Here is a 23,646-nt window from a genome sequence, read left to right on the forward strand (position 1 = left end):
AATAATCCCAAAAGAAAAATTCATTAAATTCAATTCATCTGATATATTTGATTTCATGGAAACATTTCAAGATAACATCTTTCAGTCAAAAAAGAAAATGTGCCAACAACACTGACAGGATGTAAATAAAAAGATCATGATATACAATTGAAGATGATTATTGACAAATTTAGGATTAAAAAAAACATGATTTATTTCCCTTTTCTTTTGCATTTCAAGTCAGATCTTAAATATTTTACCAACTAAATATGACACGTAACAATTGGTACAAACAGGACAGACTTTTGCCGACACTAAAGGAATGAAGGAGTGAAATTACAGCAGTATAACAACAGTTTAGAGAGGGAATTCAACCAACTGCATGGCTAATAGCACCGTTACTGTATTCATGTTCATGTTCATTCAGCAGACAGTAATACCGTATGGAGTGGAACAACACAAAGAAATCAGGGGTGTGGGCTTCTTCCTACTTCACCTCTCTTCCAGATACACTTAAGTCCTCTTTGAATGTCAGTCGCAGAGTCACTAAGCACCAATGGTGGCATCGACATTCCTCTTCATCATTATACACTACAGCTCAGGCAGGAAGTGGCCCCAGGAGCCCAAAGTTCAAGACACCAGAATCCAGCACCCTGCTAGTGAAACCTATCACAGCAGAAACCAGCAACTCTACCAGGAATCAAGAAGCAACTAAACCACCACCAATTAATTCAACCCATGTGAAAAAAATTTGAAGAGAAAAGAAAAATCTGCAGTAGCCTCAGTAGAGTGTTGGCGGAAAGCATTACAGTACCCACGAATCACTGATCCGAAAAGAGTGCTCATTTGGCCTAAGTGTAGTGGATGTGTCATGACTTGGAGTGCCCATTAGTTAAACCTAAAACTGCGTACTTGACCCCATATGTTACCTGGAAAATTTGTACTCTATAATTTTAGTTTTTAACCAAACCCACAAGCTGTATTTCTTCATATAAAGTCTAGGAAAAATCCACCGATCAGACATACAAGACAGTGAGTTAAAAAAGGCAAGTAAGAAGAGGATCGGCAGTATGATAAAAAAAAAAGAAAAAAAGACAGCTTTTATGTTGATATCTGAGAGTAGAAGGCAAAAGCATTGGGAGTTAGAAACGCAAGCTTATTATGCTGTTAACCCAGAGCTGAGTGTTTATAGTGCATGATGACAGATTCAGTGAAACAGAGAAGCATGCACCATCGCTAGCTGGAGGGAGACTGAAGCTTAGGGGGGAGGGAAACTACGGGAGCCAGAGCTGGTAGGGTAGCAGGGGGTGATGGGTAATGGAATGCGATGCCGAGGATCACGAACCTGGCACGTAGAGGATGGCATTGCCCTCGTCCATGGCAAACATGTTGGAGCCCGTGCAAACGTAGACGCCTGCGTCCTCGGGCTGGACGTTCTGAATTGTCAGGATGCCGTTAAAGTCCATGGCCCGGTTGGGCAGCTTCCCGTTGCCCATCCGTGTCCACACCAGGGTATAGGCTGGTGACTGTGGAGAGGGGAGCGCATAAACACACACAAATCACAAGATGCATGCAATCTCAAACATGGGAGAAAAATGCTCTTGTTGTTCGGCTGCCGACCAACTATTTAATATGGGCTAAATGTTCTGCTGTATGTGCTTACAGCATCGTAGCAACATGCACCGACACTACCAACATGTGCTTTCTATTATACATACACTTCAGTGGACTGCACCATAGTTTTAGAGTTTTAAAATAATGAAAAATATAGTAAGACAGCACAAAGTTGAAACATCTTATGTTAAAATAACACTTTGGCATTTCATTTTTTTCATTCGCTTTCTTGCTGAAAAGATCAATACAGTACCTCTCTCATGTCTGTATGCTAAATATGAAGCTAGAGCCAGCAGATGATTAGCTTAGCTTAGCTTACCTTAGCATAAAGACTGGAAACAGGGGGAAACAACTGGCTTTGCACTCTCCAAAAATAACAAAATATGCCTTCCAGCAGCTCTAAAGCTCCTAATTAACACGTTATATGGTGTTTGTTTAATCTGTACAAAAATGGAAGTGTAAAAACAATAACTTGTGGTTTTACAGGGCGGATTATGCCGAGTCTTTTCATCACCGAGAAGTAGCCAGGCAACCAACAGGGAGTTTTAATTAGAGGAGCTGATAGATGAAAGATTTTTACCTTTGCGACAGAGCCAAGCTAGCAGTTTCCCCCCGTTTCTAGTCTTTATGCTAAGCTAAGCTAACCAGCTGCTGGTTCTAGCTTCGTAGTACTATTAATCTTCTCATCTAAACTCTCGGCAATAAAGTGAATAAGAGTATTTCCCAATATGTTGAACTACTCCTTTAAATGTACAGATATTTCTGGTAAAGCTTACCTTGCTCTTTGCAGTACAGATGAAGCTGACAGTAGACCCCACCCTGACAGTTTGGGCTTTGGGCTCCTCGACCGTCACCTCAATGGCTTTGGAGGGGACACCTGGTCAAATGCAGAGACACAATTAGTTTATACTGATTGCTTATAAATACAGGTAGCGTATCGCAAATTACTAAATGAAAGCAAACAACATTCTAATAACTGGCTGTTTGTATGTTGGCACAACAGCAGCAAAACATCTTTGTACTTTCTGTTATTTTTGCTTCCTTTTCCTCATCCATGAAGGTAGATGTGAAATGTACATTTAAAGCTGATAAACTGCAGCAAATCCTGCCAAAATGTATCAAACCCAGTCTGCTCAACATCAGATACAAGTCATTTCAATAACCAGTGGTATGACAAATAACTATTTCAAATTTACTTTAAATGAATACATATTTGTTTTTAATTTTTTGCAAGCTTGGTTACAGTATGCTTATCCCAGCACCTTCAAAACTCCAAATGCCAAGAATGCACCACACCAGAGTCAACTGTATTGAAGAATGAGGTGTTCAATAATCCGTGTTAAACAACGGCCTTTAGTGCGCCACTGTCGCACTAAATGCTTGCTCTTGGGGGAATTACTGGAATTGTTGGGTCTTTGTAAATTATAGAGTGTGGTCTAGACCTACTCTATCTGTAAAGTGTCTTGAGATAACTCTTGTTATGATTTGATACTATAAATAAAATTTAATTGAATTAAACCATGGATGGTATCTATGTAGTGTGCCGCAATGAGCACCATGAGGGGAAAAAAACAATTGCTAAGATGGCAGTGAGACCATACACACTTGTGACAACAATTTCCGCACGGCTCCTGTTGGTGCTGCGCTGGTCTCTGCAGGTACAGATGTAGACGCCGGCATCGCCCGGCTGGACACTGGAGAAGTACAGCTCTGCTCCTGCACACACAGATGAGCAACAGGTGTCATATTCGCACATAACATTGCCCTATATGCTTATTTATTATATGCATTTTGTTGGGATTCAAACCCAAAAGGAGTGCATTATTAAGTTATTAGTAAATGCTTGGATCTACAGGATATTATTACGTCCATCCATCCCACACTAGTTGTGGCCATGTGTTTGAAGTGTGTGCTGTGAAAGTAAGAAAAAAAGTGTTGCACACTCTAGCTCCAATATCATTTCTCTGATGACGTTTCGGCCCTTAAGGGCCTTCTTCAACATTAACAATCAAAGTCAGACACATGCACTGATGTCATATAGGCCACACTCAAGTCACACATCTGATGGTTCCACCATCAGGGTGAGAAAAAAAAACACTAAGAGGCCTTTAGCAAATCAAAAGTAAATAGTGGCAAAAGCTGCAGCCAATCACATAACTACAAACTAAAAGGCATGAGCCACTATGTTTCATACCATATATAGAGATTAAATTTTTTTTAGTTTTGAAGTGTGTGTTGTACCTTGTCTGCGTCTGTCAGCACCGCTGGAGACGGGTCGTCCATCCTCTCTGGACCAGTAGAAATAGTGCGGAGGAGAGCCGGACACCTGGCACCGGAGAGTGACAGGGCTACCCGGGGAGGACAGGACCCTCTCTGGATAAACTTTCACCACCAGCGAGGCTGCAACTGCAAAGTGCAAAGGTCATAACAAAGTCATCAGGAATACTATCTGAGAACATCAAAACAAGCGGCATCAGAGTGGTTTTTCAACAAATGAGCTCAGGCAGTAACTAGACTTCTTATTTATGTTTCGCTAAGTAAAACTGGATGGACACCATCCAAGGGCGACTTGTGTTTTTAGCCAAACTTGTTAACCTTTTACAGTCCTGAAATCGACATCACTCTCATATCTGTCTATTAAATATGAAGCTACAGCTAGCTGACGGTTTACTTAGCTTAGCATGAAGACTTGAAACGGGGCGAAACAGCTAACCTGGCCTGGTGACAAAATCCAACAATATGCTCAAGTGTAAAAATGACAAGTTGTGGTTCTACGGGGTTATGTGCTGGACTATCTCTTGGCCGACTGCAGTGACTTCGATGGAGGCAAACTTGCTTTTTCTAAGACGGCGGAGGCATGTCCCGCCCTGCTCTGCCTCTGATTGGCTTATCCTGCTAATCTTACCCTAACCCTAATCCCATAATCAATTCCATTCCTCATGCCTGAAACCTAACCAATCCAACCAACGAAGGCAACAAAGCCAATCAGAAGCAAAATAGGGCGGGTCGTGCCTTCGCCATCCTAGAAAATGCAAATTTGCTTCCTATACAGTAGGATTGCACGATATTGACAAAAGGTGATATTGCGATATTGATTATGAATATTGCGATATCGATATTAATTTAATAAAAAAATTAAACACATGTAAAATTAAAAACCATTATGGGAAAACGCATCAAAATAGATTTATAACAAATAAAACAAGTTTTCTTACAACACAAGGTTTATTTCAACTGACGGCAGGGGTGCACGATATTGAAAAAATGTGATATTGCGATATCGATAATGAATATTGCGATACCGATATTAATTTCGATATTTTTAAACATATGTAAAATTACCAAAGTTATGGGAAAACTCATCAAAATAGATTTATAAGAAATAAAACAAGTTTTCTTACAACACAAGGTTTATTTCAACTGATGGTCATATTGGACTGGTACAACATGTGTCTATAGAACAGGACATGTTTTATTGGTTGGACAGTATAAAATAAATAAATAAATAAAGAGCATGTCTACAGAACAGGACATTTTGTATTGGTTGGACAGTATAAAATAAATAAATAAAGAGCATGTGTACAGAACAGGACATGTTGTACTGGTTGGACAGTATAAAATAAATAAATAAAGAGCATGTCTACAGAACAGGACATGTTTTACTGGTTGGACAGTATAAAATAAATAAATAAAGAGCATGTCTATAGAACAGGACATGTTGTACTGGTTGTATATACACTACAGTATAAAAAAACAATGCAATGCAACATCTGTTGGCTTAAAGCCAAAGTATTTCCAAGCTACCGAGGAGGCATTACTTTTGGCCACTAAAGTTTCCTTTCAATCTCTGTTATTTCGTCGTCTCATTTTCTTACTTTTGTGTTCTTTTTGCTCCACTGGCACCCTTCGCTCTCTCTTTAGGTCCTTTCTTTTCTTTCGCTTCGTTTTGTTGTCTCTGTCTATTTCTTCACTGATTTATGGTTCTGCGGAGGCTCACCGCAGCTGATGTTTATACGTGCTCTGGTGTGTGCGTCAAGCCGGCATGTGTGTGTGTGTGTGTGTGTGTGTGTGTGTGTGGTAGAGCAAGGGAGAAGTGAGAGAGTGACGGCGATTTTCTTCGGAGTGAGTAGCGACTCTAGAGTCATAGTGAGAGAAACAAAGTGTCTCCCCTGTTCTTTCTGACCACGTTGGGAAATCTGGAGCAGGAAAAGTTAACCCTCTCCTTGATTTCATGTTTATGGAGAAGGAGAGCCAGGAAATGAGTCGGGGGAAATACAACACTACCAAGTGATTGGTAGATTGATTATTTTTCGAGAGCTGCATCAATGAGCATAGACGTAAGAAGAGGCGAAACTCAATAGAACATTGTGCTGCAGCGTGCAGTGCAGCTCCGCCATCTTGGACTGAATGCAACACAACGAGTTTCGCCTCTTGTTGCTTCTATACTCTTTGGGTACATGTTGGGCGGGATGCAACACAAACAAAATATCGCATAATTATTGCGAGACTTTCGGTATAATATCCCGCAACGTGATATCGCGACAACGATATTGAGTCGATATATCTAGCACCCTTAACTGACGGTCATATTGGACTGGTACAACATGAATAAATAAATAACGACCATGTCTACAGAAAAGGACATGTTTTACTGGTTGTACAGTATGAAAACAATAAATAAAGAGCATGTCTACAGAACAGGACATATTAGAAACAATAAAAATAAATATAAAAAATATTGCATACTTATCGCGACACTTTCAATATAATATTGCGCAACATGATATCGCGATAACAATATTGAGTCGGTATATCATGCACCCCTACTATATAGTCCTTGATTTTGTCTTTTTTGATTTTAGCGTGCTATAGTAAATATTTCAAGCACAAGCATTTTATTTTATTCTGGAAACAAAGGCACAATCTTGATTTTTTTTCTTTTTCATATTTTCATGAACAAAAGCACTGTCCCGTCATATTTCTACTAAAGCGAAATGTAGCCTTACCATCATGTGGGCGACACTTCTGTCTCTCCTGTGGGTTGCCAACGTATCCAGAAGCACAACTGATGGTGGTAAAAACGGACATAGAAACAAAACTTGAGTGAAGTCAATGGCAATGTTCTATCCAGCTTTTGAACATCTCATCATGGAAAGTTGCAGTTAGTCCTACTGTGAAAGTGCGTGCAATTTATCAAAATGAACTGCTTGAAATACTTTAACTAAGTAACTGTTTTGACCCAATTTAAGATAATGTGTTGGTAATCTTACCGTTCACAGTACTGGCCAGTGTACCCAGGCTGACAGGCAGTACACTGGTAGTTTCCATTTCCAAGGCTCTCACAGGTGGGCGAGAACCTGTTACATGAGTTACACACAAAGACAAAAAAAATACATTGTTGAGCAAGGTTCAAGGTTCAATGTCATCCGAACCTAACAAGTCATTTAATGTCACATTCTCTAGACACAGGTATGAATATTTGGACGCAGGCAGAGTAAGGTAAAGGAAGCAAAATATGACACTTGATAGAAAAAAACTAGTGGATTGGCACTGGAAGCAACACTGCCTGAAACCTTCTCATTTTACTGAAAGATTTCTCCAACATACTGTAGCTTTTTACTAGGACTGGTCAACAAAATCCTGATAAAAGTAAGTGAGGATACAGAATCTGATGATGTCAGTAGAAAAAGTGAATATGTAATATTTCATGTCAGTTGGCAGGAACAGGTTAATAATGAAGCAATATTACACAAGCCAGTAACATGACGTTAAATCACACCCTCTAGTGTATTGTTGCGTTAAACAACAACGGTTACCAACACAATTAAAGTTCAAATCAAACTGTATTCATGTTGTGGGGCAATTTGCAATCAAAATATAGAAAAAAAGCAACTGGAGCTAACGTTAGCTTTGTAGAGATAGTGAGATTTCCCAAATACCGCACATACTGTATAAACACAAAGCTACTTTACTAGTTCAATCTTGTTTTAACTAATAAAACATTTCCTGTCGACAGATGTAGACATTGAAGTTCGCATGTAGTGGGCTGTTTTTTTTTTTGTTTTTTTTTAACAAGAATTGAGTCGTTTAACCCGATGAATCACTTTATATTAATATGTTGGAGAGTTTCTGTGTGTTTCACTGTGGATCCTGATTTTATGAATACAAATGTTTTTGATTCAACTCAACAACAGTTGACATGGAAATGGCGGCGTAGCCTGGTGTGCTCTAATGGCTCTGGGTGTGCTGTCAAGCGGATTTGAGCACATTCTAAGAGTCTAGTTGACCAATCAGATTGCCTGGACGGATCTACTCGTTGTATAATAGACATTAATCTCCAGAATTTACAAGACAGTAAAATTTGCTGTATAAACAAGAGCAAGCCACACACAGAGTTGTCTGGAGCTAATAATGGAGGTGGAAGGTGAAGTCTGAGTACTCACTGGTTGTCTGGGTCAGTGTGAGGGCAGGCGCAGGGCTGGCAGTCCTCCGGAGTGCCAGCAGTGGGGTCACCAAAGAAGCCAGAGGCACACTGCTCACAGAGCTCACCCTGAGTGTTGTGCAGGCAGCTCTGCAAAGAGAAATGGATCTGTTTTGAGATGTGCCCTTCTCGTTGGGATGCTAAAATCTAACCTGGGGATCTTCAACAGGGGGTCCGGGACCCTTAGGGGTTCTTCAGAGTCAATGCATTGGGCCTCCAAATTAGACTTCATTTTTTAGGTTTTTTCAAAAAATTAAAGTCTTAACATAAAACTAACACATTATTAGCAAATATAAATCCCCAGTGATGATAGGCTTACTGGCCTATAGGTAAGGTAGTGACTAAGGCCATCATCAGATACAGTTCATCCTAAGGATTCACTGTGCCACATGTATGTTTAACATTAAAACATGCTTTATAAAAGCATGCCAATGAATTATTAGGCTATTTTAATAACTTAGTATTCTATGCAAAAAAGGTATGTATAAAGGTTTTAGGCCGCCCTAAACGTTATTGAAGGCCCAGTTCAATATGCAACTTCATTAAAGTATTAAAAAAACATTAAAGACCCCTGATCTAGCTACAACAAGAACATCATCAGCCATACGCTAATCTAGTGCTACGTACCGTGCAGATGCCAGTCTCCGGGTGGCAGAAGTCAGAGTGGCCATTGCATTCACAGAGCTCACAGTGGCCCAGGTATAAACCTCCTCCAGTGCGAGTATATCCAGGGGCGCAGTCCTTAAAGAGACATTATAGGTTTATCTCAATACGGATACTTCCGTGAGGACACTGTAGAAAACTCTTTACAATATGTACTCACTTGTGTAGTGTGTAAATTTCAACCGGGTAGTGTTTGTCTCAAATCGCGCACGGCCGTTATACACTTATCAGAAATTACTCTTTTTCTTCTTCTTTTTAATGGTAAACTGCAGCCAGGCAGAGTATTCCAGCCACATATTGTCGCCCGACAAAATATATATAGGCATGTTTTCTCACTATCTGACAACAGAATAGTGTTAGTTATTACATCTGTATAGTCCGGTGTTCGTTGTTTCAATCGCAACCACATTTTCACAAGTTTGAAAATACGATTAGAGATTCCGCTCCGTAGCAAAGATGCCGACCGTTGAAGGCGAGTTGTGTCTAGCGTTCCATTTTTTTTTTTTTTTTTTGCTTTTATGGCCTTTAAATGACAGGACAGCTTGAAGACAGGAAAGGGGAGAGAGGGTGGGGGCGACATGCAGCAAAGGGCCAAGGCTCGTATTTGAACCGGTTTGAGTGCAGCATCCGGTTACTCACAGTGCACTGCATTTAGCCATTGTGAACGCACTGTTCTCAATATAGCAAGTGTAAATACAGAAGTACGCGATTTGAGACACAGCATATGTCTATTTTAGTACTTTAAGGAAGCACAATTAGCCTGTATTGCTTCTAGTGAGTGAAGTCAACAATTCAGAAAGATGGAATCATTTACCTGGCAAGAGAGTCCCTGGTATGCAGGTGGGCAGCGGCACTGCTCCACCTCGAGGGCCTGAGCCAGGCCGCTGTAGTTAGGCACCGCGACTTCCATGTTGATATCAGAGATACTGGAGGAGCGCATCTCAGTGGAGTAGGACGCTCGAATCAGGATGTCATCCAGATCAGCCAAAACCATCAACAGGTGCTCTCGGGTGGCAGGCATGCCATCAGGACGATGCCAGTTTTCCTGTGAAACAAAATGAAAGCCTTGGCTTTACTCGTGCAAAAACTGCATATTTATTGTCTAATCAAGTGTATTTTATTTTTAAAAAACTACGAAACCCCTAAAGGGACATAGGGAGCACGGTATTCTTTCGCGTGCCAATATGAATACCATTCAGAATATCTGCCGAGTAGAAATTATTCATCTTCCTGAAAACGCAACGAAATGTACCCGATAGTGTCATCAACAAACTTAAAGATGATAAGGTAACTGTTAACCGATTTCATGCTGTGAATGTAAAATATTAACTTAAGCCACATGTGAGCAACATGTTGCTATCCTTAGACTGGTTTCTCATGAGCACGAGATACTTTCACGAGAAAAGTTTCTCGTGTGCACCACAAAGTATCTTGTGCTTGGGAGAAGCACAGGAAAAGAAAGAAAACCCTGTTACCCTTTAGGGGATCAGTAAAAAAACATGACTTTATCATTGATAAATAATATTTTTAGGGCTGTCAAACTTAATCGCGATTAATCGTTGAATTTCTATAGTTAATCGCGATTAATCGCATGTTTTATCACATGATTAAAATTCTATTATTTTGCATTTCAGAACAGTTTTTAAGTACATATTAACAATGGAAAGCCATTCTTACCAGTGTATCTTGATTGGGAATCAAATGAATGCAAAGACGGTGACTTTATGAACTTGATTTTAAGATTTGTATTTGTTTATTATATATGTATTCTAGTCACACATTTGAATTTAACAACAACTTTGAATGCACCACAAGGCTTTAATCCAGCTACTAGCTAAGCCGAGTGAAGTGAAAATAAATTAATAAATGGCGGCATGCGATTAATACGATTAAAAAAAATTAACGCATTATGCTCGACCCTTAATCGCATCGTGATTAACGCGTTAATGCTGACAGCCCTAAATAATTTATAATGTGATCATTTATGTATTCCTGCAGGAACATCTGTAACAGTGCTGTCATGAGCCTCTCACCTCTTTGAAGACGATCTCAAAGCGCTGAGTCTCTCTGCTGCCCTGCTGCCTCCTCTGCCAGGGCTGACGAGCTACCAAAGTGATGTCGTTCCCCTACAGGAACACCACTGACAGGTCAGTGCATGCTACAAATGTAGCCATGGGAGGAAACAGTGAATCAGCATAAAGAGCATAGACTCACAATAATCTGGACATCACCATCCTCAAGTATGGTTCCTCTTGGACCGGCAACGTAGGAGACGGAGTATTTGAGCTTACCGCCGTAAGAACCCACCTAAGACAGGGTTAGCAAGGAAGAGGATTTAGATCTTTAGCCAAGTCAAACAGTGCTGCAATTCCCTTGATGAAACACAAACGTAACATTTAACAAAAATCAATGCCAGATGGCTTCTTAGAGCAACACACTGTGTTCCTTTAAAGCTGATGTACTAAATGGATGTGAAGAAGTGGCGTTTTTTTTTGTTAAAGTTACCATGTTAACAGGATTTAGTTTACTCGTCATGGGGAGTACTGCTCAGCCTGTGACAACAGGGATGTCTACATGATGTGAGTTAATTGCCTTCACAAAGTGTTGTGTTTGTATTGTAATTACTATTCTGAACTTCTTAAATCTGGCCCGTGACAAATACTCCCCATGTTCTAATAAAAGAAAACTAAGAAAAACTTAACTAAAACGAGCAAACCCACTCTGAAAACTACCTGCACCTAAACTGAATAAAAAAATAAATTAAAAAATAATAATAAAATGCCAAACTACAATAACTCTAGAGTAGAACGGAATATTTGTAGTTTCTATTTCTAACTGTATGTTACAGATGGAGTGTGTGTCTCACTACAGAGGAGGAATGTAGACCAGAAAGTCAAGGGGGCACTTTGGAGGGAGGGCTGGGTCAAAGTAGGGCTGAGCAATTAATCAAATTTTTAATCCCGATTTCGGCTCCTAATGATCACAAAAACAGTAAAAAACGATTATTTTGCACATTATGTTTTGCAAGTAAAATCTTGTTTTGTCTTGTGTTCTGAATGGAGACAAAAAAAATGTTCAAACGGCAAAAGAATTAAGGGAAATTTCTCAGTTCAAGGTGTTTACACTGTTGATTTGTTTTTTTAAGGTGAATAATTACAATATCTTTCTAAAAGACAATGAGTAATCGTGTTTAATAATCGTGATTTCAAAATTGACCAAAATAATCAAATTATTTTTTTTCCCGATAATTGAGCAGCCCCTAGGTCAAAGTTAAGGGGCATAGGGAGTGTGGACATGTGAGGGACTGGAAGGATGAGGATGAGGGCTGAAGGCTGGAGCATACTGAGGGTGCTGTGTTTTCTGTGAACTCGAAGAGTTGACCAGAGGTCGGGAGGAAACGTCACCCCAAAAGTTCTCACAGTTACCTTATCCCCTGTGAACTGCGCTGGGAGCTGCCAGTAGAGCAGATCATCCTGGTGCAAGCTGAAACCTTTGTAGACCAGAGCGTACTGAGAGGCAGAGGAGGGAGGAGAGGCATAAGAGAATAAGCCACAGATGGAGAGAGAGGCAGCCAGACTAAATAATAAGCAGGCAGAGAAGCGGTACAGGCAGGCAAGCATGACGAAAAGAGCAAAACCTGACAGGAATCTCGGGACAAATGTGCGACACACAGCTAAACTCTTTAAGGTACATGTTCTTTAGCCCGAGTGCTAACAGTTTAAGGATTCACATTGTGCCTTGTCTGACAACTAAAACAACAACAACTTCCACTGTCAGTAATGGGAATATGACAACTTAGCGTGTGCTTCAGTGAGAGGCTGTTTTAAAGCAGACAACAGTATAATGACAGAGCGTTGTAAAACCAATGTTACTCTCAAGTGGACAATTTCAGTGACAGCACTGACTGGGAGCCATTTGCTTAACAATGGAAAATACCACCCAGTCGAGCCCTGGAATTGAATTATCCATTCTTTGATAACTCTGAACTAAATGTATTCTGCACGTGGCCGGGTTGGTTCAGTGGGTACAGCAGGCGCGCATGTACTTAGAGGTTTATGCCTCGACGCAGAGGTCCAGGGTTTGAATCTGACCTGTGACGATTTCCTGCATGTCTTTCCCCCCTCTCTCTCTCTCCCCTTTATCCCCTAGTTGTCCTGTCAAGTAAAGGCGGAAAAGCCCAAAAAAATCTTTAAATATATTCTGCATTACTTCAGTAGATCATCGATTAGGTCAGTGGTTCCCAAACTCTTCCTGCAGGGCCCCTCTTTTGTACATAAAAAATATTTTCAAGCCCCACCCGCCAGAGAGTAAGCTGTATATAGGCCTATATGCATTAGTTAACCTTCACCTATTTTCATTTATATAGTTAATTTACATTGCTGCCATCTGGACGCAGATACAGGACACTGAGGTGTAGAAGGTTTGTCGCTTCTGCAGTAGCACTGCTGAACAAACGATGTCGCTGACTTTGTATAGATCCGGTGTCGTTGCTGTAAATGTGGTTGTCTCTACATGTTTGTGTCTATATACCCATCTTTATGTTATCTGTTGATGTATTTATCCGTGTATATTGTTATGTGCATGGAACAGACTGTGAAAACAAATCTCCCTCACGGGACAATACATATCTAGCAATGTTACACAGCTCTGTTTAGACTTTATTGTAGTAGATCTTTACTTATTTACTTCTTCTTTTTTCCACAATTGCTTTGTAACTTCTGTTTGGAAATGTCCGTTTCCCATGCCAATATAGCCCATTTGAATTGAATTGAGATAAGCTGTTTCTTCATCAAGAAAGAAAGAAAGAAAGAAGGGGGGGAGGGGGAGAGAGAGAGAGAGAGAGAGAGAGAGAGAGAGAGAGAGAGAGAGAGAGAGAGATCACTCCCCCCAGTTTGAGAACCACTTTATGAGGTGCTGTTACAAGTTTCTGAACTAAACATTAACTGCCCTGGACAAACTGAGGACAGCTGGTTGTTTATTAACTTTTAAAGCTTTACTATCAGAGTCAACATTACACTTTCCCATGAGTATAGGCAAAAGAGGCGAGACGTGAAATCAGCCAGTCGGTCATGCCACTGTCTACCTTGCTGCTGTCCCCAGAAGCGCGAGCAGAAGTCTTGCTCACTGCGTTCTTGCTCTGTTGATCCGCAGCAAGGCCGGAACCCCAAAGAGAAATACCAGAAGTCACCAATATGACCGACAAACAAACGGGCTTGTAAACCTCTTGCGATCTCTGACAGAGTGTACCTGCAGACGGGGAGAGTGGCCTGGGGAGTAGGGCTGGCGTCTTGTTGGACTAACTGAAGAGGCGATACCAGATGAGGGAGAAGGGGGGCTCAGGTTACGCAAAGACCATCGATAGGAAGAGGAGGAGGGGGAAGTTGGGACCCGAGAGGAAGAAGAAGAAGAAGAAGAAGAAGAAGAAGAAGAAGAAGAAGAAGAGGATTTAGAGGAGGAGGGAAAAAATGGAGAGGAACCAGCTCGTCCATTGGAGAAGTTAGAGAAGAGTGCCCAGACCTCGTCATCCAGCTGTCTGACATCACCCTGGTGGAGGCGGAATGTAAGAGAACGGGAGATGCAGAAGATACGTAACCATGGGAACAATCAAAATGAGACGGAGACGGGGGTTTAGAATTTAGTTCTTCCACGATGTGCACTGACGTACATCACTTTAAGAAGCTGAACATGCTAGGTCATGCTTTTTAGTCTACGATGCTTTGGATGTGCTGCACAACAACGTTTGGGCTCCGCTGAATAAGATCTCACTCCAAACAGTCGGATCACACAGATAAAACACACAAATCACCAACTTCTTGCACTGCAGAAACTTTCCTGAGACTTTGCGTACCAACTCAGACTTCATTGTGTTTCACACACATGCAAACGCACACGTAGAGTTAGGGCTGGGCGATATGGAGAAAATCAGATATCACAATATTCTCGTCCAAATACATGGATGTCGACATTGCGACGATATTGTAGGGTTGACAGTTGGTGCTTTCACATATTTTCACAATGAGATTTTTGATAAATAATCATCAGTAATGTGGATATAATGGCTAAGTGGGTAAAGGCAAATAATAAAACAGCTAGAAGAGTCTGGTAAGTGTAACTGGTAACTGTAATGTGGCCTTTTAAACCAGGAAAAGACAACACTTATCACAACACTGCGATATCCAAAATCTAAGACAATATCTAGTCTCATATCACGATATCGATATAATATGGATATATTGCCCAGCCCTACATAGAGTCTGACAACATGCTGTTGCTCGGTGACCCTTCGTCAAACCAGGGTGATTCTCCATGCTGCTACATCTATGAACTGAGGGGATTTATATTTCATCGATGTCCACAAACTCTCAGCGTGTTAGCATCACTCATTATTATATTAGTAAACGTGTGAGCGCTGCCTTTATTATAACTATCTACGGTGCAGTTCATACTAAATACCTGACTAGCTCTTGTGGATCTGTGGCTGTCTTTGCGTTCAGAGGCCATTAGGTTCCAAATGGAAGCATCCTTCCTTAGCTGCTCCTCTGGCGAGTACGAGTCACTCTATTGATGTAGATAAAGCGAGCTCTTTGATCACTTTCCTTATCACTGAGCCGATGGTATTTGGGAGTGTTATGGCAGTGTTATTCGAGCAAAGTTAAAACGGTATGAAGTTCTTTAATGGACCATTAATGATCAATCTGTTTACATGGCTCATGTGATGTGGAGCAGAAAGCAATTTCTGTGTGCATTATGAACTGCGATGTGATTGGTCAGATCTAAGAGACACTAAGTGGCCACCTTCTGCTGCAAACACTGCTGTAAAACACAATGCTTCTAATAAAACAATTTAATAAACACAAAAATGATTTAAATAGAGCTGCAAAGATGAATTGATTGATTCTTTAGTTGTCAACTAATGAATTAATCGGCAACTATATTTGATAATCAAGTCATTTCTTTATGAAATTCTTTTTTTTCGATCCCAGCTTTTTAAATATAGAGTAAATATTTCTGAAGTTTCTTCTCTCCTCTGTGCCAGTAAACGGAATATCTTTGAGTTGTGGACAAAACAAGACATTTGAGGACGTTATCTTGGGCTTTGGGTAACATTGATCCACATTTGTTGACATTTTCTGACATTTTATAGACCAAACAACTAATCGATTAATCAAGAAAATAATCGTTAGTTACAACCCTAGATTTAAAACCATAAAACATGACTTATATCCATCATGTATGGGTATGCATGGCATTCAGTATATTGCACAATGCCACATCAGCAGTTAATTCAAACATGCCAAAAAGCACCATACTTCAAACAAAAACTACATTCACAACATGGCGACCGTTGACTGGCATTACTCTACCTGCTCTGCTCGTTTCGTGCGAGCAAAGAGCGACTCTTTCTATAGAGAGTGCAGGGGCAAACACAAAGAAACGGAGAGCTATGTTATGTAAGTGGACACTGGGGCCATTTAAACGGCACATTATTCTACCCTGTGAACACGGAGTAAACAAGATGAAAGAAAAATGTAGCAATGGAAGCAATCTGCTTGGAAAGAAAGATTGGCTCAGGTTTGAATAAAACGAAGCAGAAAAATGAAGACAGCAATAGAATAAGAGCGGTCTACAAGTTTCGGATGAGTGCTGCTCAGCCCCTTATATGCAGCATTAAGGGGTCCATGGTCTCACTTGGGCTACCTCCAGTGATTTAGCCGCTGCATGTGGTCTTTGGTACTGACCTTGTCTCCCTGGTAGACATCTGGAAGCTGCCAGTAATGAGGCTCCTGTCCCAGGTAGTCAAAGTTGGTGTAGGACAGCTGAGTGCCTTCAGTGGAAACCTCCACAGTGAAACCAGTGAAGATGCGGTTGGTGCGTTGACGGTTCACCAGAGCAAAGCCCTGGAAGTTTCCTGGAGAAATGACTGAAGAGACCTGCAAGAGCACATACATGCAATAAGATACAGTAAAAAAACTTAAATATAATATAAAATACTAGTACCTTAGCTACTCTCTCTCAAAGCCAGAAACCAGAGAAGTGAGTCTCATCAACTTGTGATATCATCAAGTATAAAGTCTGGAGCTGCTCCATAGATCCAATCACAATGTTTGTTAACAATAACTTGCGTCCCGTACTGAAAATGTAACAGCGCTGAGCAAACGGGGACGAGGAACAATGCCGCGTGACGTCATTCCCAGCTCCGGCTTCCGAGTTCCGAGGTAAATAGAACGCGGCACAACTTTATAAACTCATCTCATTCATCTAAAATGCATGTTTGATGTTTATACATCAAACATACTACTAGTACTAGTAGTCAACACTGTCACTAACATTAGGTTAGAGATCAAATTTATCTGTTGGGCATCAGACAAAAGAAAATGACACCACCTAAACTAGCAGTCAGTCTGACCGGCGGGGAGATGTTGCAGTCTAGTTTTTGGATTGAGGTATCATGTTTACTAATACTTTTCGACTGTCTTAGACCATAGGAATAGCATGTATGAATTTTGAAAATCAGCATAGTTCCCCCTTTAAGTGTTTTGCCTCCCAACCCATCAAGCTGTCTTTCAAATGTGCCTATGTAAGGCTTACTCTTACTCTTAAGTCTGTAAGTGACCTTTATAGACTTCACGTTTCTCACCCTTTTGCCCTGGGCAAATTCTGAGAGACATGAAGTCAAAATGTATCCTTGCAGTTATTCAGGAGAGGGTAGATATAGAGTGCAAAAATAATTGCCTGCGTGGCGAGTTAGCAGTCAATTTCTGGTCAACATCACTGATGGATGTGATCTCACTGGTTCGAAACCACTTGAAGGATGGTGTGATGAGAGCGAATTTAGACTTCCTTGAATTTAGACTGCGCACACTTTTTGCTCTGAAATAAACGTGTAGCGCACTTGCTGAAATGATCTTTTCTGCAGCATAGTTGCTTTCTCCAGTGCAAACCTAACAATGGGTTTGGTTGTTCAGAGGTATGAACCATTGCACTGTTGCCATGTCATTGTGTTATGTAGCACTTAAAGGCCTCACCAGGTCTCTGTAGTGGTTAGAGCTGGAGCACTGCTGAGTGACGCCCATACAGAAACAGGACAGGCAGCCATCTTTGTTTTCCGGGCTGAGATGGAAGGTTCCAGACTTGCAGCTGGAGCAAGATGGGCCTTCAACGTTCATCTGCAACACATTATCAAGGAAATGAGAAACTAGGCAATCAGTCTATTCCTAGTCTGCCTTGGAAGTGGTAACCAGGATACAAAAGATAACAACCAGACGGTTGGTTTGTATGATCACCTTGCAGCGGCACACACCACCATTGCAGCCTTCACTTCCTCTTTGGTCACAGTTATAGCAGTTACCTGTAACAGGGCAGTAGACCAGATAGTTACAGTGTGTACCAGCTCTCCATATAAAGACACTTTGTCAAATCCAGATTAATGATATGAAGGGAATCTTTGCAACGTGTGTTAAGAAAAAGATCAAGCCAGAAGATGGCCCTTAATATCCATCATGTTCCTGAATCAAAACACAGTATGTACCATTGAGATCATTGTTGCCAACACTACATCTCTGTCCAAGCAGTGGGTTGCCAGTGTATCCTGCTGCACATCTGAAAATAAAAAGGACAAAGTGTTTCAGTAAATATTTCCAGTCTAGGAGGATACATGTTTAAACCCAAAGAACAATGAGGCAGGAAGCTGGGAAGTCTGCAAGAGGTGATACATCTGGTAAATAATGTCCGTGGGGGAGTCGTCTTGACCCTGGGTAGACCTCAACCACAAACAAAAGTCTGAGTCATTCAGACATGGTACATAAAAGCTATTCTGTTATTCCATCTGTAAGTTCTAATATCTGCACTAAGCATACGTCTTATATTCACACCCAGCTTTTGCACTAAATACAACAATACAGAGAAAAAAAGATCATGTGCAATATTTGCTTGGAGATGGATAAAGCACAGCCGCTGCTAAAACATTCAACATGCCTCAGATGTTGAGTCCATCACTCATATGAGTGATGCAGCCGAAACTGAGCAACACCTTTGCCCAGGAACAGAAACATCAACAGAGAAAATATCACCAGATAAAAAAATTGTTAAAGTGCTCATATTATGCTTTTTGGCCTTTCCCCTTTATTGTGTTACATATACACTTTTATGCACATTATAGGTTTACAAAGTGAAAAAGCCCAAAGTCCACCCCATCTTCCAGAGAAAACACTGTTCACCAACTGCTCCAAACAACTCTATTGTAGTCCAGCCTTTACTTCAGAGACAAACGTGTGTCACTTTGTAACACGTTATAATGCTCGCCTAGCTGCTAGCGTGGCACGCCCTCATACTCTGCAACTGTCTAGCTAGCAGTCCTTACCTAGCTACCGCGCATGTGCGACTCCCATCAAAGTTGGAACAGAAGCGCGATGCCTCACTCTGTAGCTAAAACAGAGAGCTCAACACACAGGGTGAAAAGAGGAGCTGCAGCAATGTGTAGTACAACAAAAAATATAGTGTTTTTTGAAAATAAAACCACATAAACTTATTCTGGTACAACCTCTAAATACAATTATGAACCTGAAAATGAGCATAATTTGAGCACTTTAAAATAAAAGCTTCACAACTACAGAACTGATATCAGAACAAAGTAGAGGCGAGTACAGATAGTTTCAAAGAGCCGTAGAAGAAAAGGCTACAGTAAGCTGCTTACAAGGAAAGTTATTTCTGACATTGTGACATAGCAAAGCAATACGCCTTCAAGCCAACAACCCAAACAATGCCACGGCCACCAGAGCAAAGGCTTATCCAACCACAGACCTGTGCAGTCTTACCTCACCTGTCCTCTGGCAGGTCCGCCGGTCAACAGCCAACAAAAGGACTTCCATGCTATGAACTTGCTTTGGGAAACCCTATTCAAACTAACTCCTTAGACGTACAATCAGTTTCTAAGGTGTGGTTAACTCAGTCCTTGCAGTCAGTGTTGTTTGAAGACACGGATATATCTCATTACATTGGGTAATAGAAAATATCAAAATACGGTAGATGTGGTGATGGAAAAATCCTAAAAATGTTCATAACTAAAAGGCTTAAACTAACTTTAAAGTCTGTTTAAAATAGACATACAGCTTATAATAAACAACATGAGAAACATTGTGGTCCACATCACAATAAAATGAAAATAAACAATTTCACAAACAATTTAAACTTTCATATTTCTCCCCCAAATTATGTAATGAATTATAAAATGATCTTCCTAAAAACTGTGTCTATGCCTTCTTTACATTTCTCTAAATGCTGATGATAGGCTACAACAGTTGTTCAGTGATAGATCAAACCTTGGTCCCGCTAGTGGAAATATTGGGTGGTCAGTATCTAATGCTACTAGTCTAGACTACTAGTCTACTGGTCAGATTGCCATTAAATTGACTATAGATATTTATATAGTAGATATATAATAGAAGATGAATCCTATTGTTTTCAGGTGCATCCATCCTTTCTGCTAGTGCCACAAAATATCAACAGGTACATAGAAAATATAAAAAAAGTAAATTGATTACATTTAGTCATTGGTTTTCCCAAACCTAAGAATTGGACAAAATACATTTTGACCTGCTGGTGGTGTTGGCGAAGGAAAAAGCCAGGGAATCACCAAAAGCATCAGAATCCATCCTCTGGGGACCATAAATGTCTGATGGCAATACATCAGTCTAAAGGGCCTCATTGTTAAAGCTCTATGAACATATCATTATTATTGCAGCATGTACGGCCACCAGCAGGATGTTAAATTGTTAGTCATGTTTGTAATGTACTGGTTCTTTATCCTGCTAAGGAGGACTGCTGCAACAGGTGAAGGCATGGCTGAAAACCCGAAGAAGCGCCCACAAAATATTTCAGTCAGTGATTGTGCTGCTAAGAAAAGACCTACAAGTTCAGCAGAAGACTAAAATCCCAAAAAGAAAGTGATGGGAAGTGACCACAGACAACCATTGGGGTGGTTTTTCCAAGTTAGAGAGCACTGGAAAAAAAAAAAAGGGACTGAGGTCAGACACGGATGTCGCCTTACTGCTCTAGAACAGGTTAGTATTGGGTATTGTAACATATTAGGAGTAGGAACCATTGCTTTCATTTATTTGACCTAAATGATGTGCTTTTGTCTGTTATTTTTTATCATTATATTATAACTTAGAATTCCTCATGGGGGCGACGGAAACTACGCACTATGGCTTTAACATTTTAACTAATCTTCTTAAGACAATTGAAAAAACAAAAATATCCAAAATGTAGAACATGTCGGGGCTCTTTGATTAAAAACATTAAGCACAGAACGATAAGTCCTAAAATCACAGGGTGACATGGAGGTGTAAGGCTTTTCCAGGACACATAATTGGAAACACTAATAAATGAATACCATACCCATGTGAATGCAGGAAACAAGAATGATGGGCACGAGCTTTTCAACATGCTCTAACAAATGGTTGGGGTTGATACATAAAACCTGAGGTAGTCTGGCCATAACACAATGGACAAATGTACACACGAGAGGTACTAATGCTAAGCTATCTCTTCATAGGAGGAATTTGTGCAACAGTACTGATAGTAATAAAATACACCTTAAAGAGCCCCTATTAAGGTTTTTTTTGGATATTTTCCGTTTATAAGTGAGTCATATAGTTTTTGTGTATGTAATAGATGTATCAAGTACACAAAAAACAAACAAAAAACATTTCACTCCCAATGGAGCTTTCTCTCCCACAGACAACACTTTTTCTCAACTGCCTAAAACGCCTCGCCCGCATTCCTGTTTGAAATTCCTCAATCAGTGATGTCACTGATTGAAAATGCCAGCCAATTTTTTCACATGTGCTGCCCATAAGTGCTGCCTGAGCAAGCACAGCCCACAGAGCAGCTTGTTTGAATTTGGTTGACCAATCACAACAGAGTGGGCCAGCTGACCAATCAGAGCAGACTGGGCTTTTTCGGGAAGGCGGGCCAAGAGCTCAGACAAAGCGTTTCAGGCAGGGGTGCTGCAGCAATGGGCAGTATGAGAAACATAATATATTTTTTGAACATCAAAGCATGTACACATGTTCTAGTAGACCCCAAGAGTAAAAATATGACGCTGAAAATGAGTATAATAGGGGCTCTTTAAAAGCCAAAAATATAACACTACATCAGGATCACATTAAATATCTGGTCATAAAATCAATCCCTTCATTAAGTTCCATTGACTTGGTTGCTTACAGACATAAATATCAGGATCAGAGCCTAGGGATATAAACAATGGAAACTAATAAAAAAAAGATTAAACACATTATTCCCTAGTCATAAGGAATAATTTTGATGGGAATGGCCAGCCTTCCCAAGACAACATGAAGAGAGCCGTCGTGATTCTTTGACTGCTTTGCAGACTTGTGATGTCCTTGTAAGAGCTGCAGTAGGTCCAAAACACTAGAATGTGCGTTTGTCTTATTTTTCTTCTGCTGTTTTTTTTTTGTTACTTTCTTGGCAGTAGTAGCCTTGGTTTTAGGGGCAGCCAATTTCCTTTTCACTGTTGTGGTAGACTTCTTCCTCGCTGCAGTAGTCTTGGTTTTAGCAGTCGTCTTTTTCACTGTTGTGTTAGACTTTTTCGCAGTAGTAGTCTTGGTAGGTTTTGTGATAGAGACAGCGTTCTTCGTAGAATTCTTCTTTGTATTGTGAGTGACCAACTTATTAGAGTTGCTCTCCATCTTTTTCTCATTTTGGTTAGAGTTGTGGGGACAGTTTTTTGAATCGCCTTCCGAAGACTTGGCACCCTTCTGAACCTTCTTTGGAACTGGCGCATCTGATCTAAACGCCTTGTTACGTCCATTGTTTTGAATAGGTAATAACTCATTTTTATTGGCCTGGTCAGGCTTTGGTTTGTAAGCTGGTGGCTCCAGTTGAAATTTAGTAATTGCTTTTTTAACTTGCTTTGGTTTTGTTTGGCTTGGCTGTGAAACATGTTCAGCTGACCTCCTACCTCCAGGCCTTTTTATTTTAGGCCTCGCTGTTTTAGATGCAGATTTTGAGGAAGTCATAGGTTTACTCAGGGTAGTCCTCAACTTAATCTTTGACAATGTTGAGACTTGACTTTTGGATGCCCTTGTGACTGTGTTCTTTACTGGTTTAGTGGTAGCGGCTGATTTGAGTTTTCTCTCTCTCCGAGAAGCAGAAGTGGGTTTGTTTGCGGGGAGGCCTGGGGTAGGTATGCTTTTGGGCACTGTGGCTTTACAAGCGAATGGCATTTTTGTGGGTATAACTCTGACTGGAGGCTGAGGTGTTGAGTACAACGGGAGTGCGAGGACTGTAGCCAGTGAAGGCAAAACCCTCTTTTCTTTGGGCGAACGGGAGACGTGTCTAGCACGTTTCATTCTGTTCAACTCCTGAGCCAGGGCAGTGAAGCCGTCGATCAGGATCTCCAGCCTGCCCTCCAGTCTCGTCAGACGGGCGTCCATATTGATGTAGCTCTTCTCCAGCTCGCTGACCTTCTTGTTCTTCTCTCCAGCTGACTGCATAGCCACGAGCTCTGTCAGCTGGGAGCTGAGATGACTCTGCTGGTCCTCCACACTGTGAATGCTCTCCTTCATGTCGAGCGTGTTGCTTTCCAGCATGCTCAGGCGCTGGTTAAAGGTGTTCAGGTGGATCCGGAGCAGGTGCTGGAAGCTGGAGTGTCTGCTCTCTGAGCTGGGTGTGAAGCGGGGTGGGAGCCTGGGTGCTGATCTGCTGGGTTTGACTGAGACAATGGCCACCCCAGTTGCTGTAGTTGAATGAGTAGTGCTACGGTGAGCTGCAGCAGACAATAAAGTACTAGCAGGGATGACAGTTGTTCCTATGGTGGTAGGCCATTGGTCTTCATCATCATCTCCACTGCCATATGAATCTATCTCTTTCTCCCAGCTGAAATTGAA

General features: G+C 40.9%; 1 protein-coding gene across 7 annotated transcripts in view; it reads right to left on the minus strand.

Annotated features, from left to right (window-relative positions):
- The window catches only part of hspg2 (heparan sulfate proteoglycan 2), a 121,852-nt gene that overhangs the window by 33,076 nt on the left and 65,130 nt on the right, over nucleotides 1-23,646 (minus strand). For all 7 annotated transcript variants that reach the window (XM_078255758.1, XM_078255760.1, XM_078255759.1 and 4 more), the window contains exons 30-44: nucleotides 18,267-18,337; nucleotides 18,022-18,086; nucleotides 17,764-17,904; nucleotides 16,477-16,668; nucleotides 10,952-11,044; nucleotides 10,771-10,863; nucleotides 9,552-9,782; nucleotides 8,702-8,815; nucleotides 8,037-8,164; nucleotides 6,864-6,950; nucleotides 6,600-6,658; nucleotides 3,835-3,999; nucleotides 3,199-3,309; nucleotides 2,370-2,470; nucleotides 1,325-1,505 (exon numbers count right to left, since the gene is read on the minus strand). In XM_078255758.1, the coding sequence (XP_078111884.1) occupies nucleotides 1,325-1,505; nucleotides 2,370-2,470; nucleotides 3,199-3,309; nucleotides 3,835-3,999; nucleotides 6,600-6,658; nucleotides 6,864-6,950; nucleotides 8,037-8,164; nucleotides 8,702-8,815; nucleotides 9,552-9,782; nucleotides 10,771-10,863; nucleotides 10,952-11,044; nucleotides 16,477-16,668; nucleotides 17,764-17,904; nucleotides 18,022-18,086; nucleotides 18,267-18,337 (1,832 nt within the window). The remainder of the gene's footprint in view (nucleotides 1-1,324; nucleotides 1,506-2,369; nucleotides 2,471-3,198; nucleotides 3,310-3,834; nucleotides 4,000-6,599; nucleotides 6,659-6,863; nucleotides 6,951-8,036; nucleotides 8,165-8,701; nucleotides 8,816-9,551; nucleotides 9,783-10,770; nucleotides 10,864-10,951; nucleotides 11,045-16,476; nucleotides 16,669-17,763; nucleotides 17,905-18,021; nucleotides 18,087-18,266; nucleotides 18,338-23,646) is intronic.

Source organism: Sander vitreus, chromosome 7 (assembly GCF_031162955.1).
Source record: "Sander vitreus isolate 19-12246 chromosome 7, sanVit1, whole genome shotgun sequence".
NCBI classification, from domain to species: Eukaryota; Metazoa; Chordata; class Actinopteri; order Perciformes; family Percidae; genus Sander; species Sander vitreus.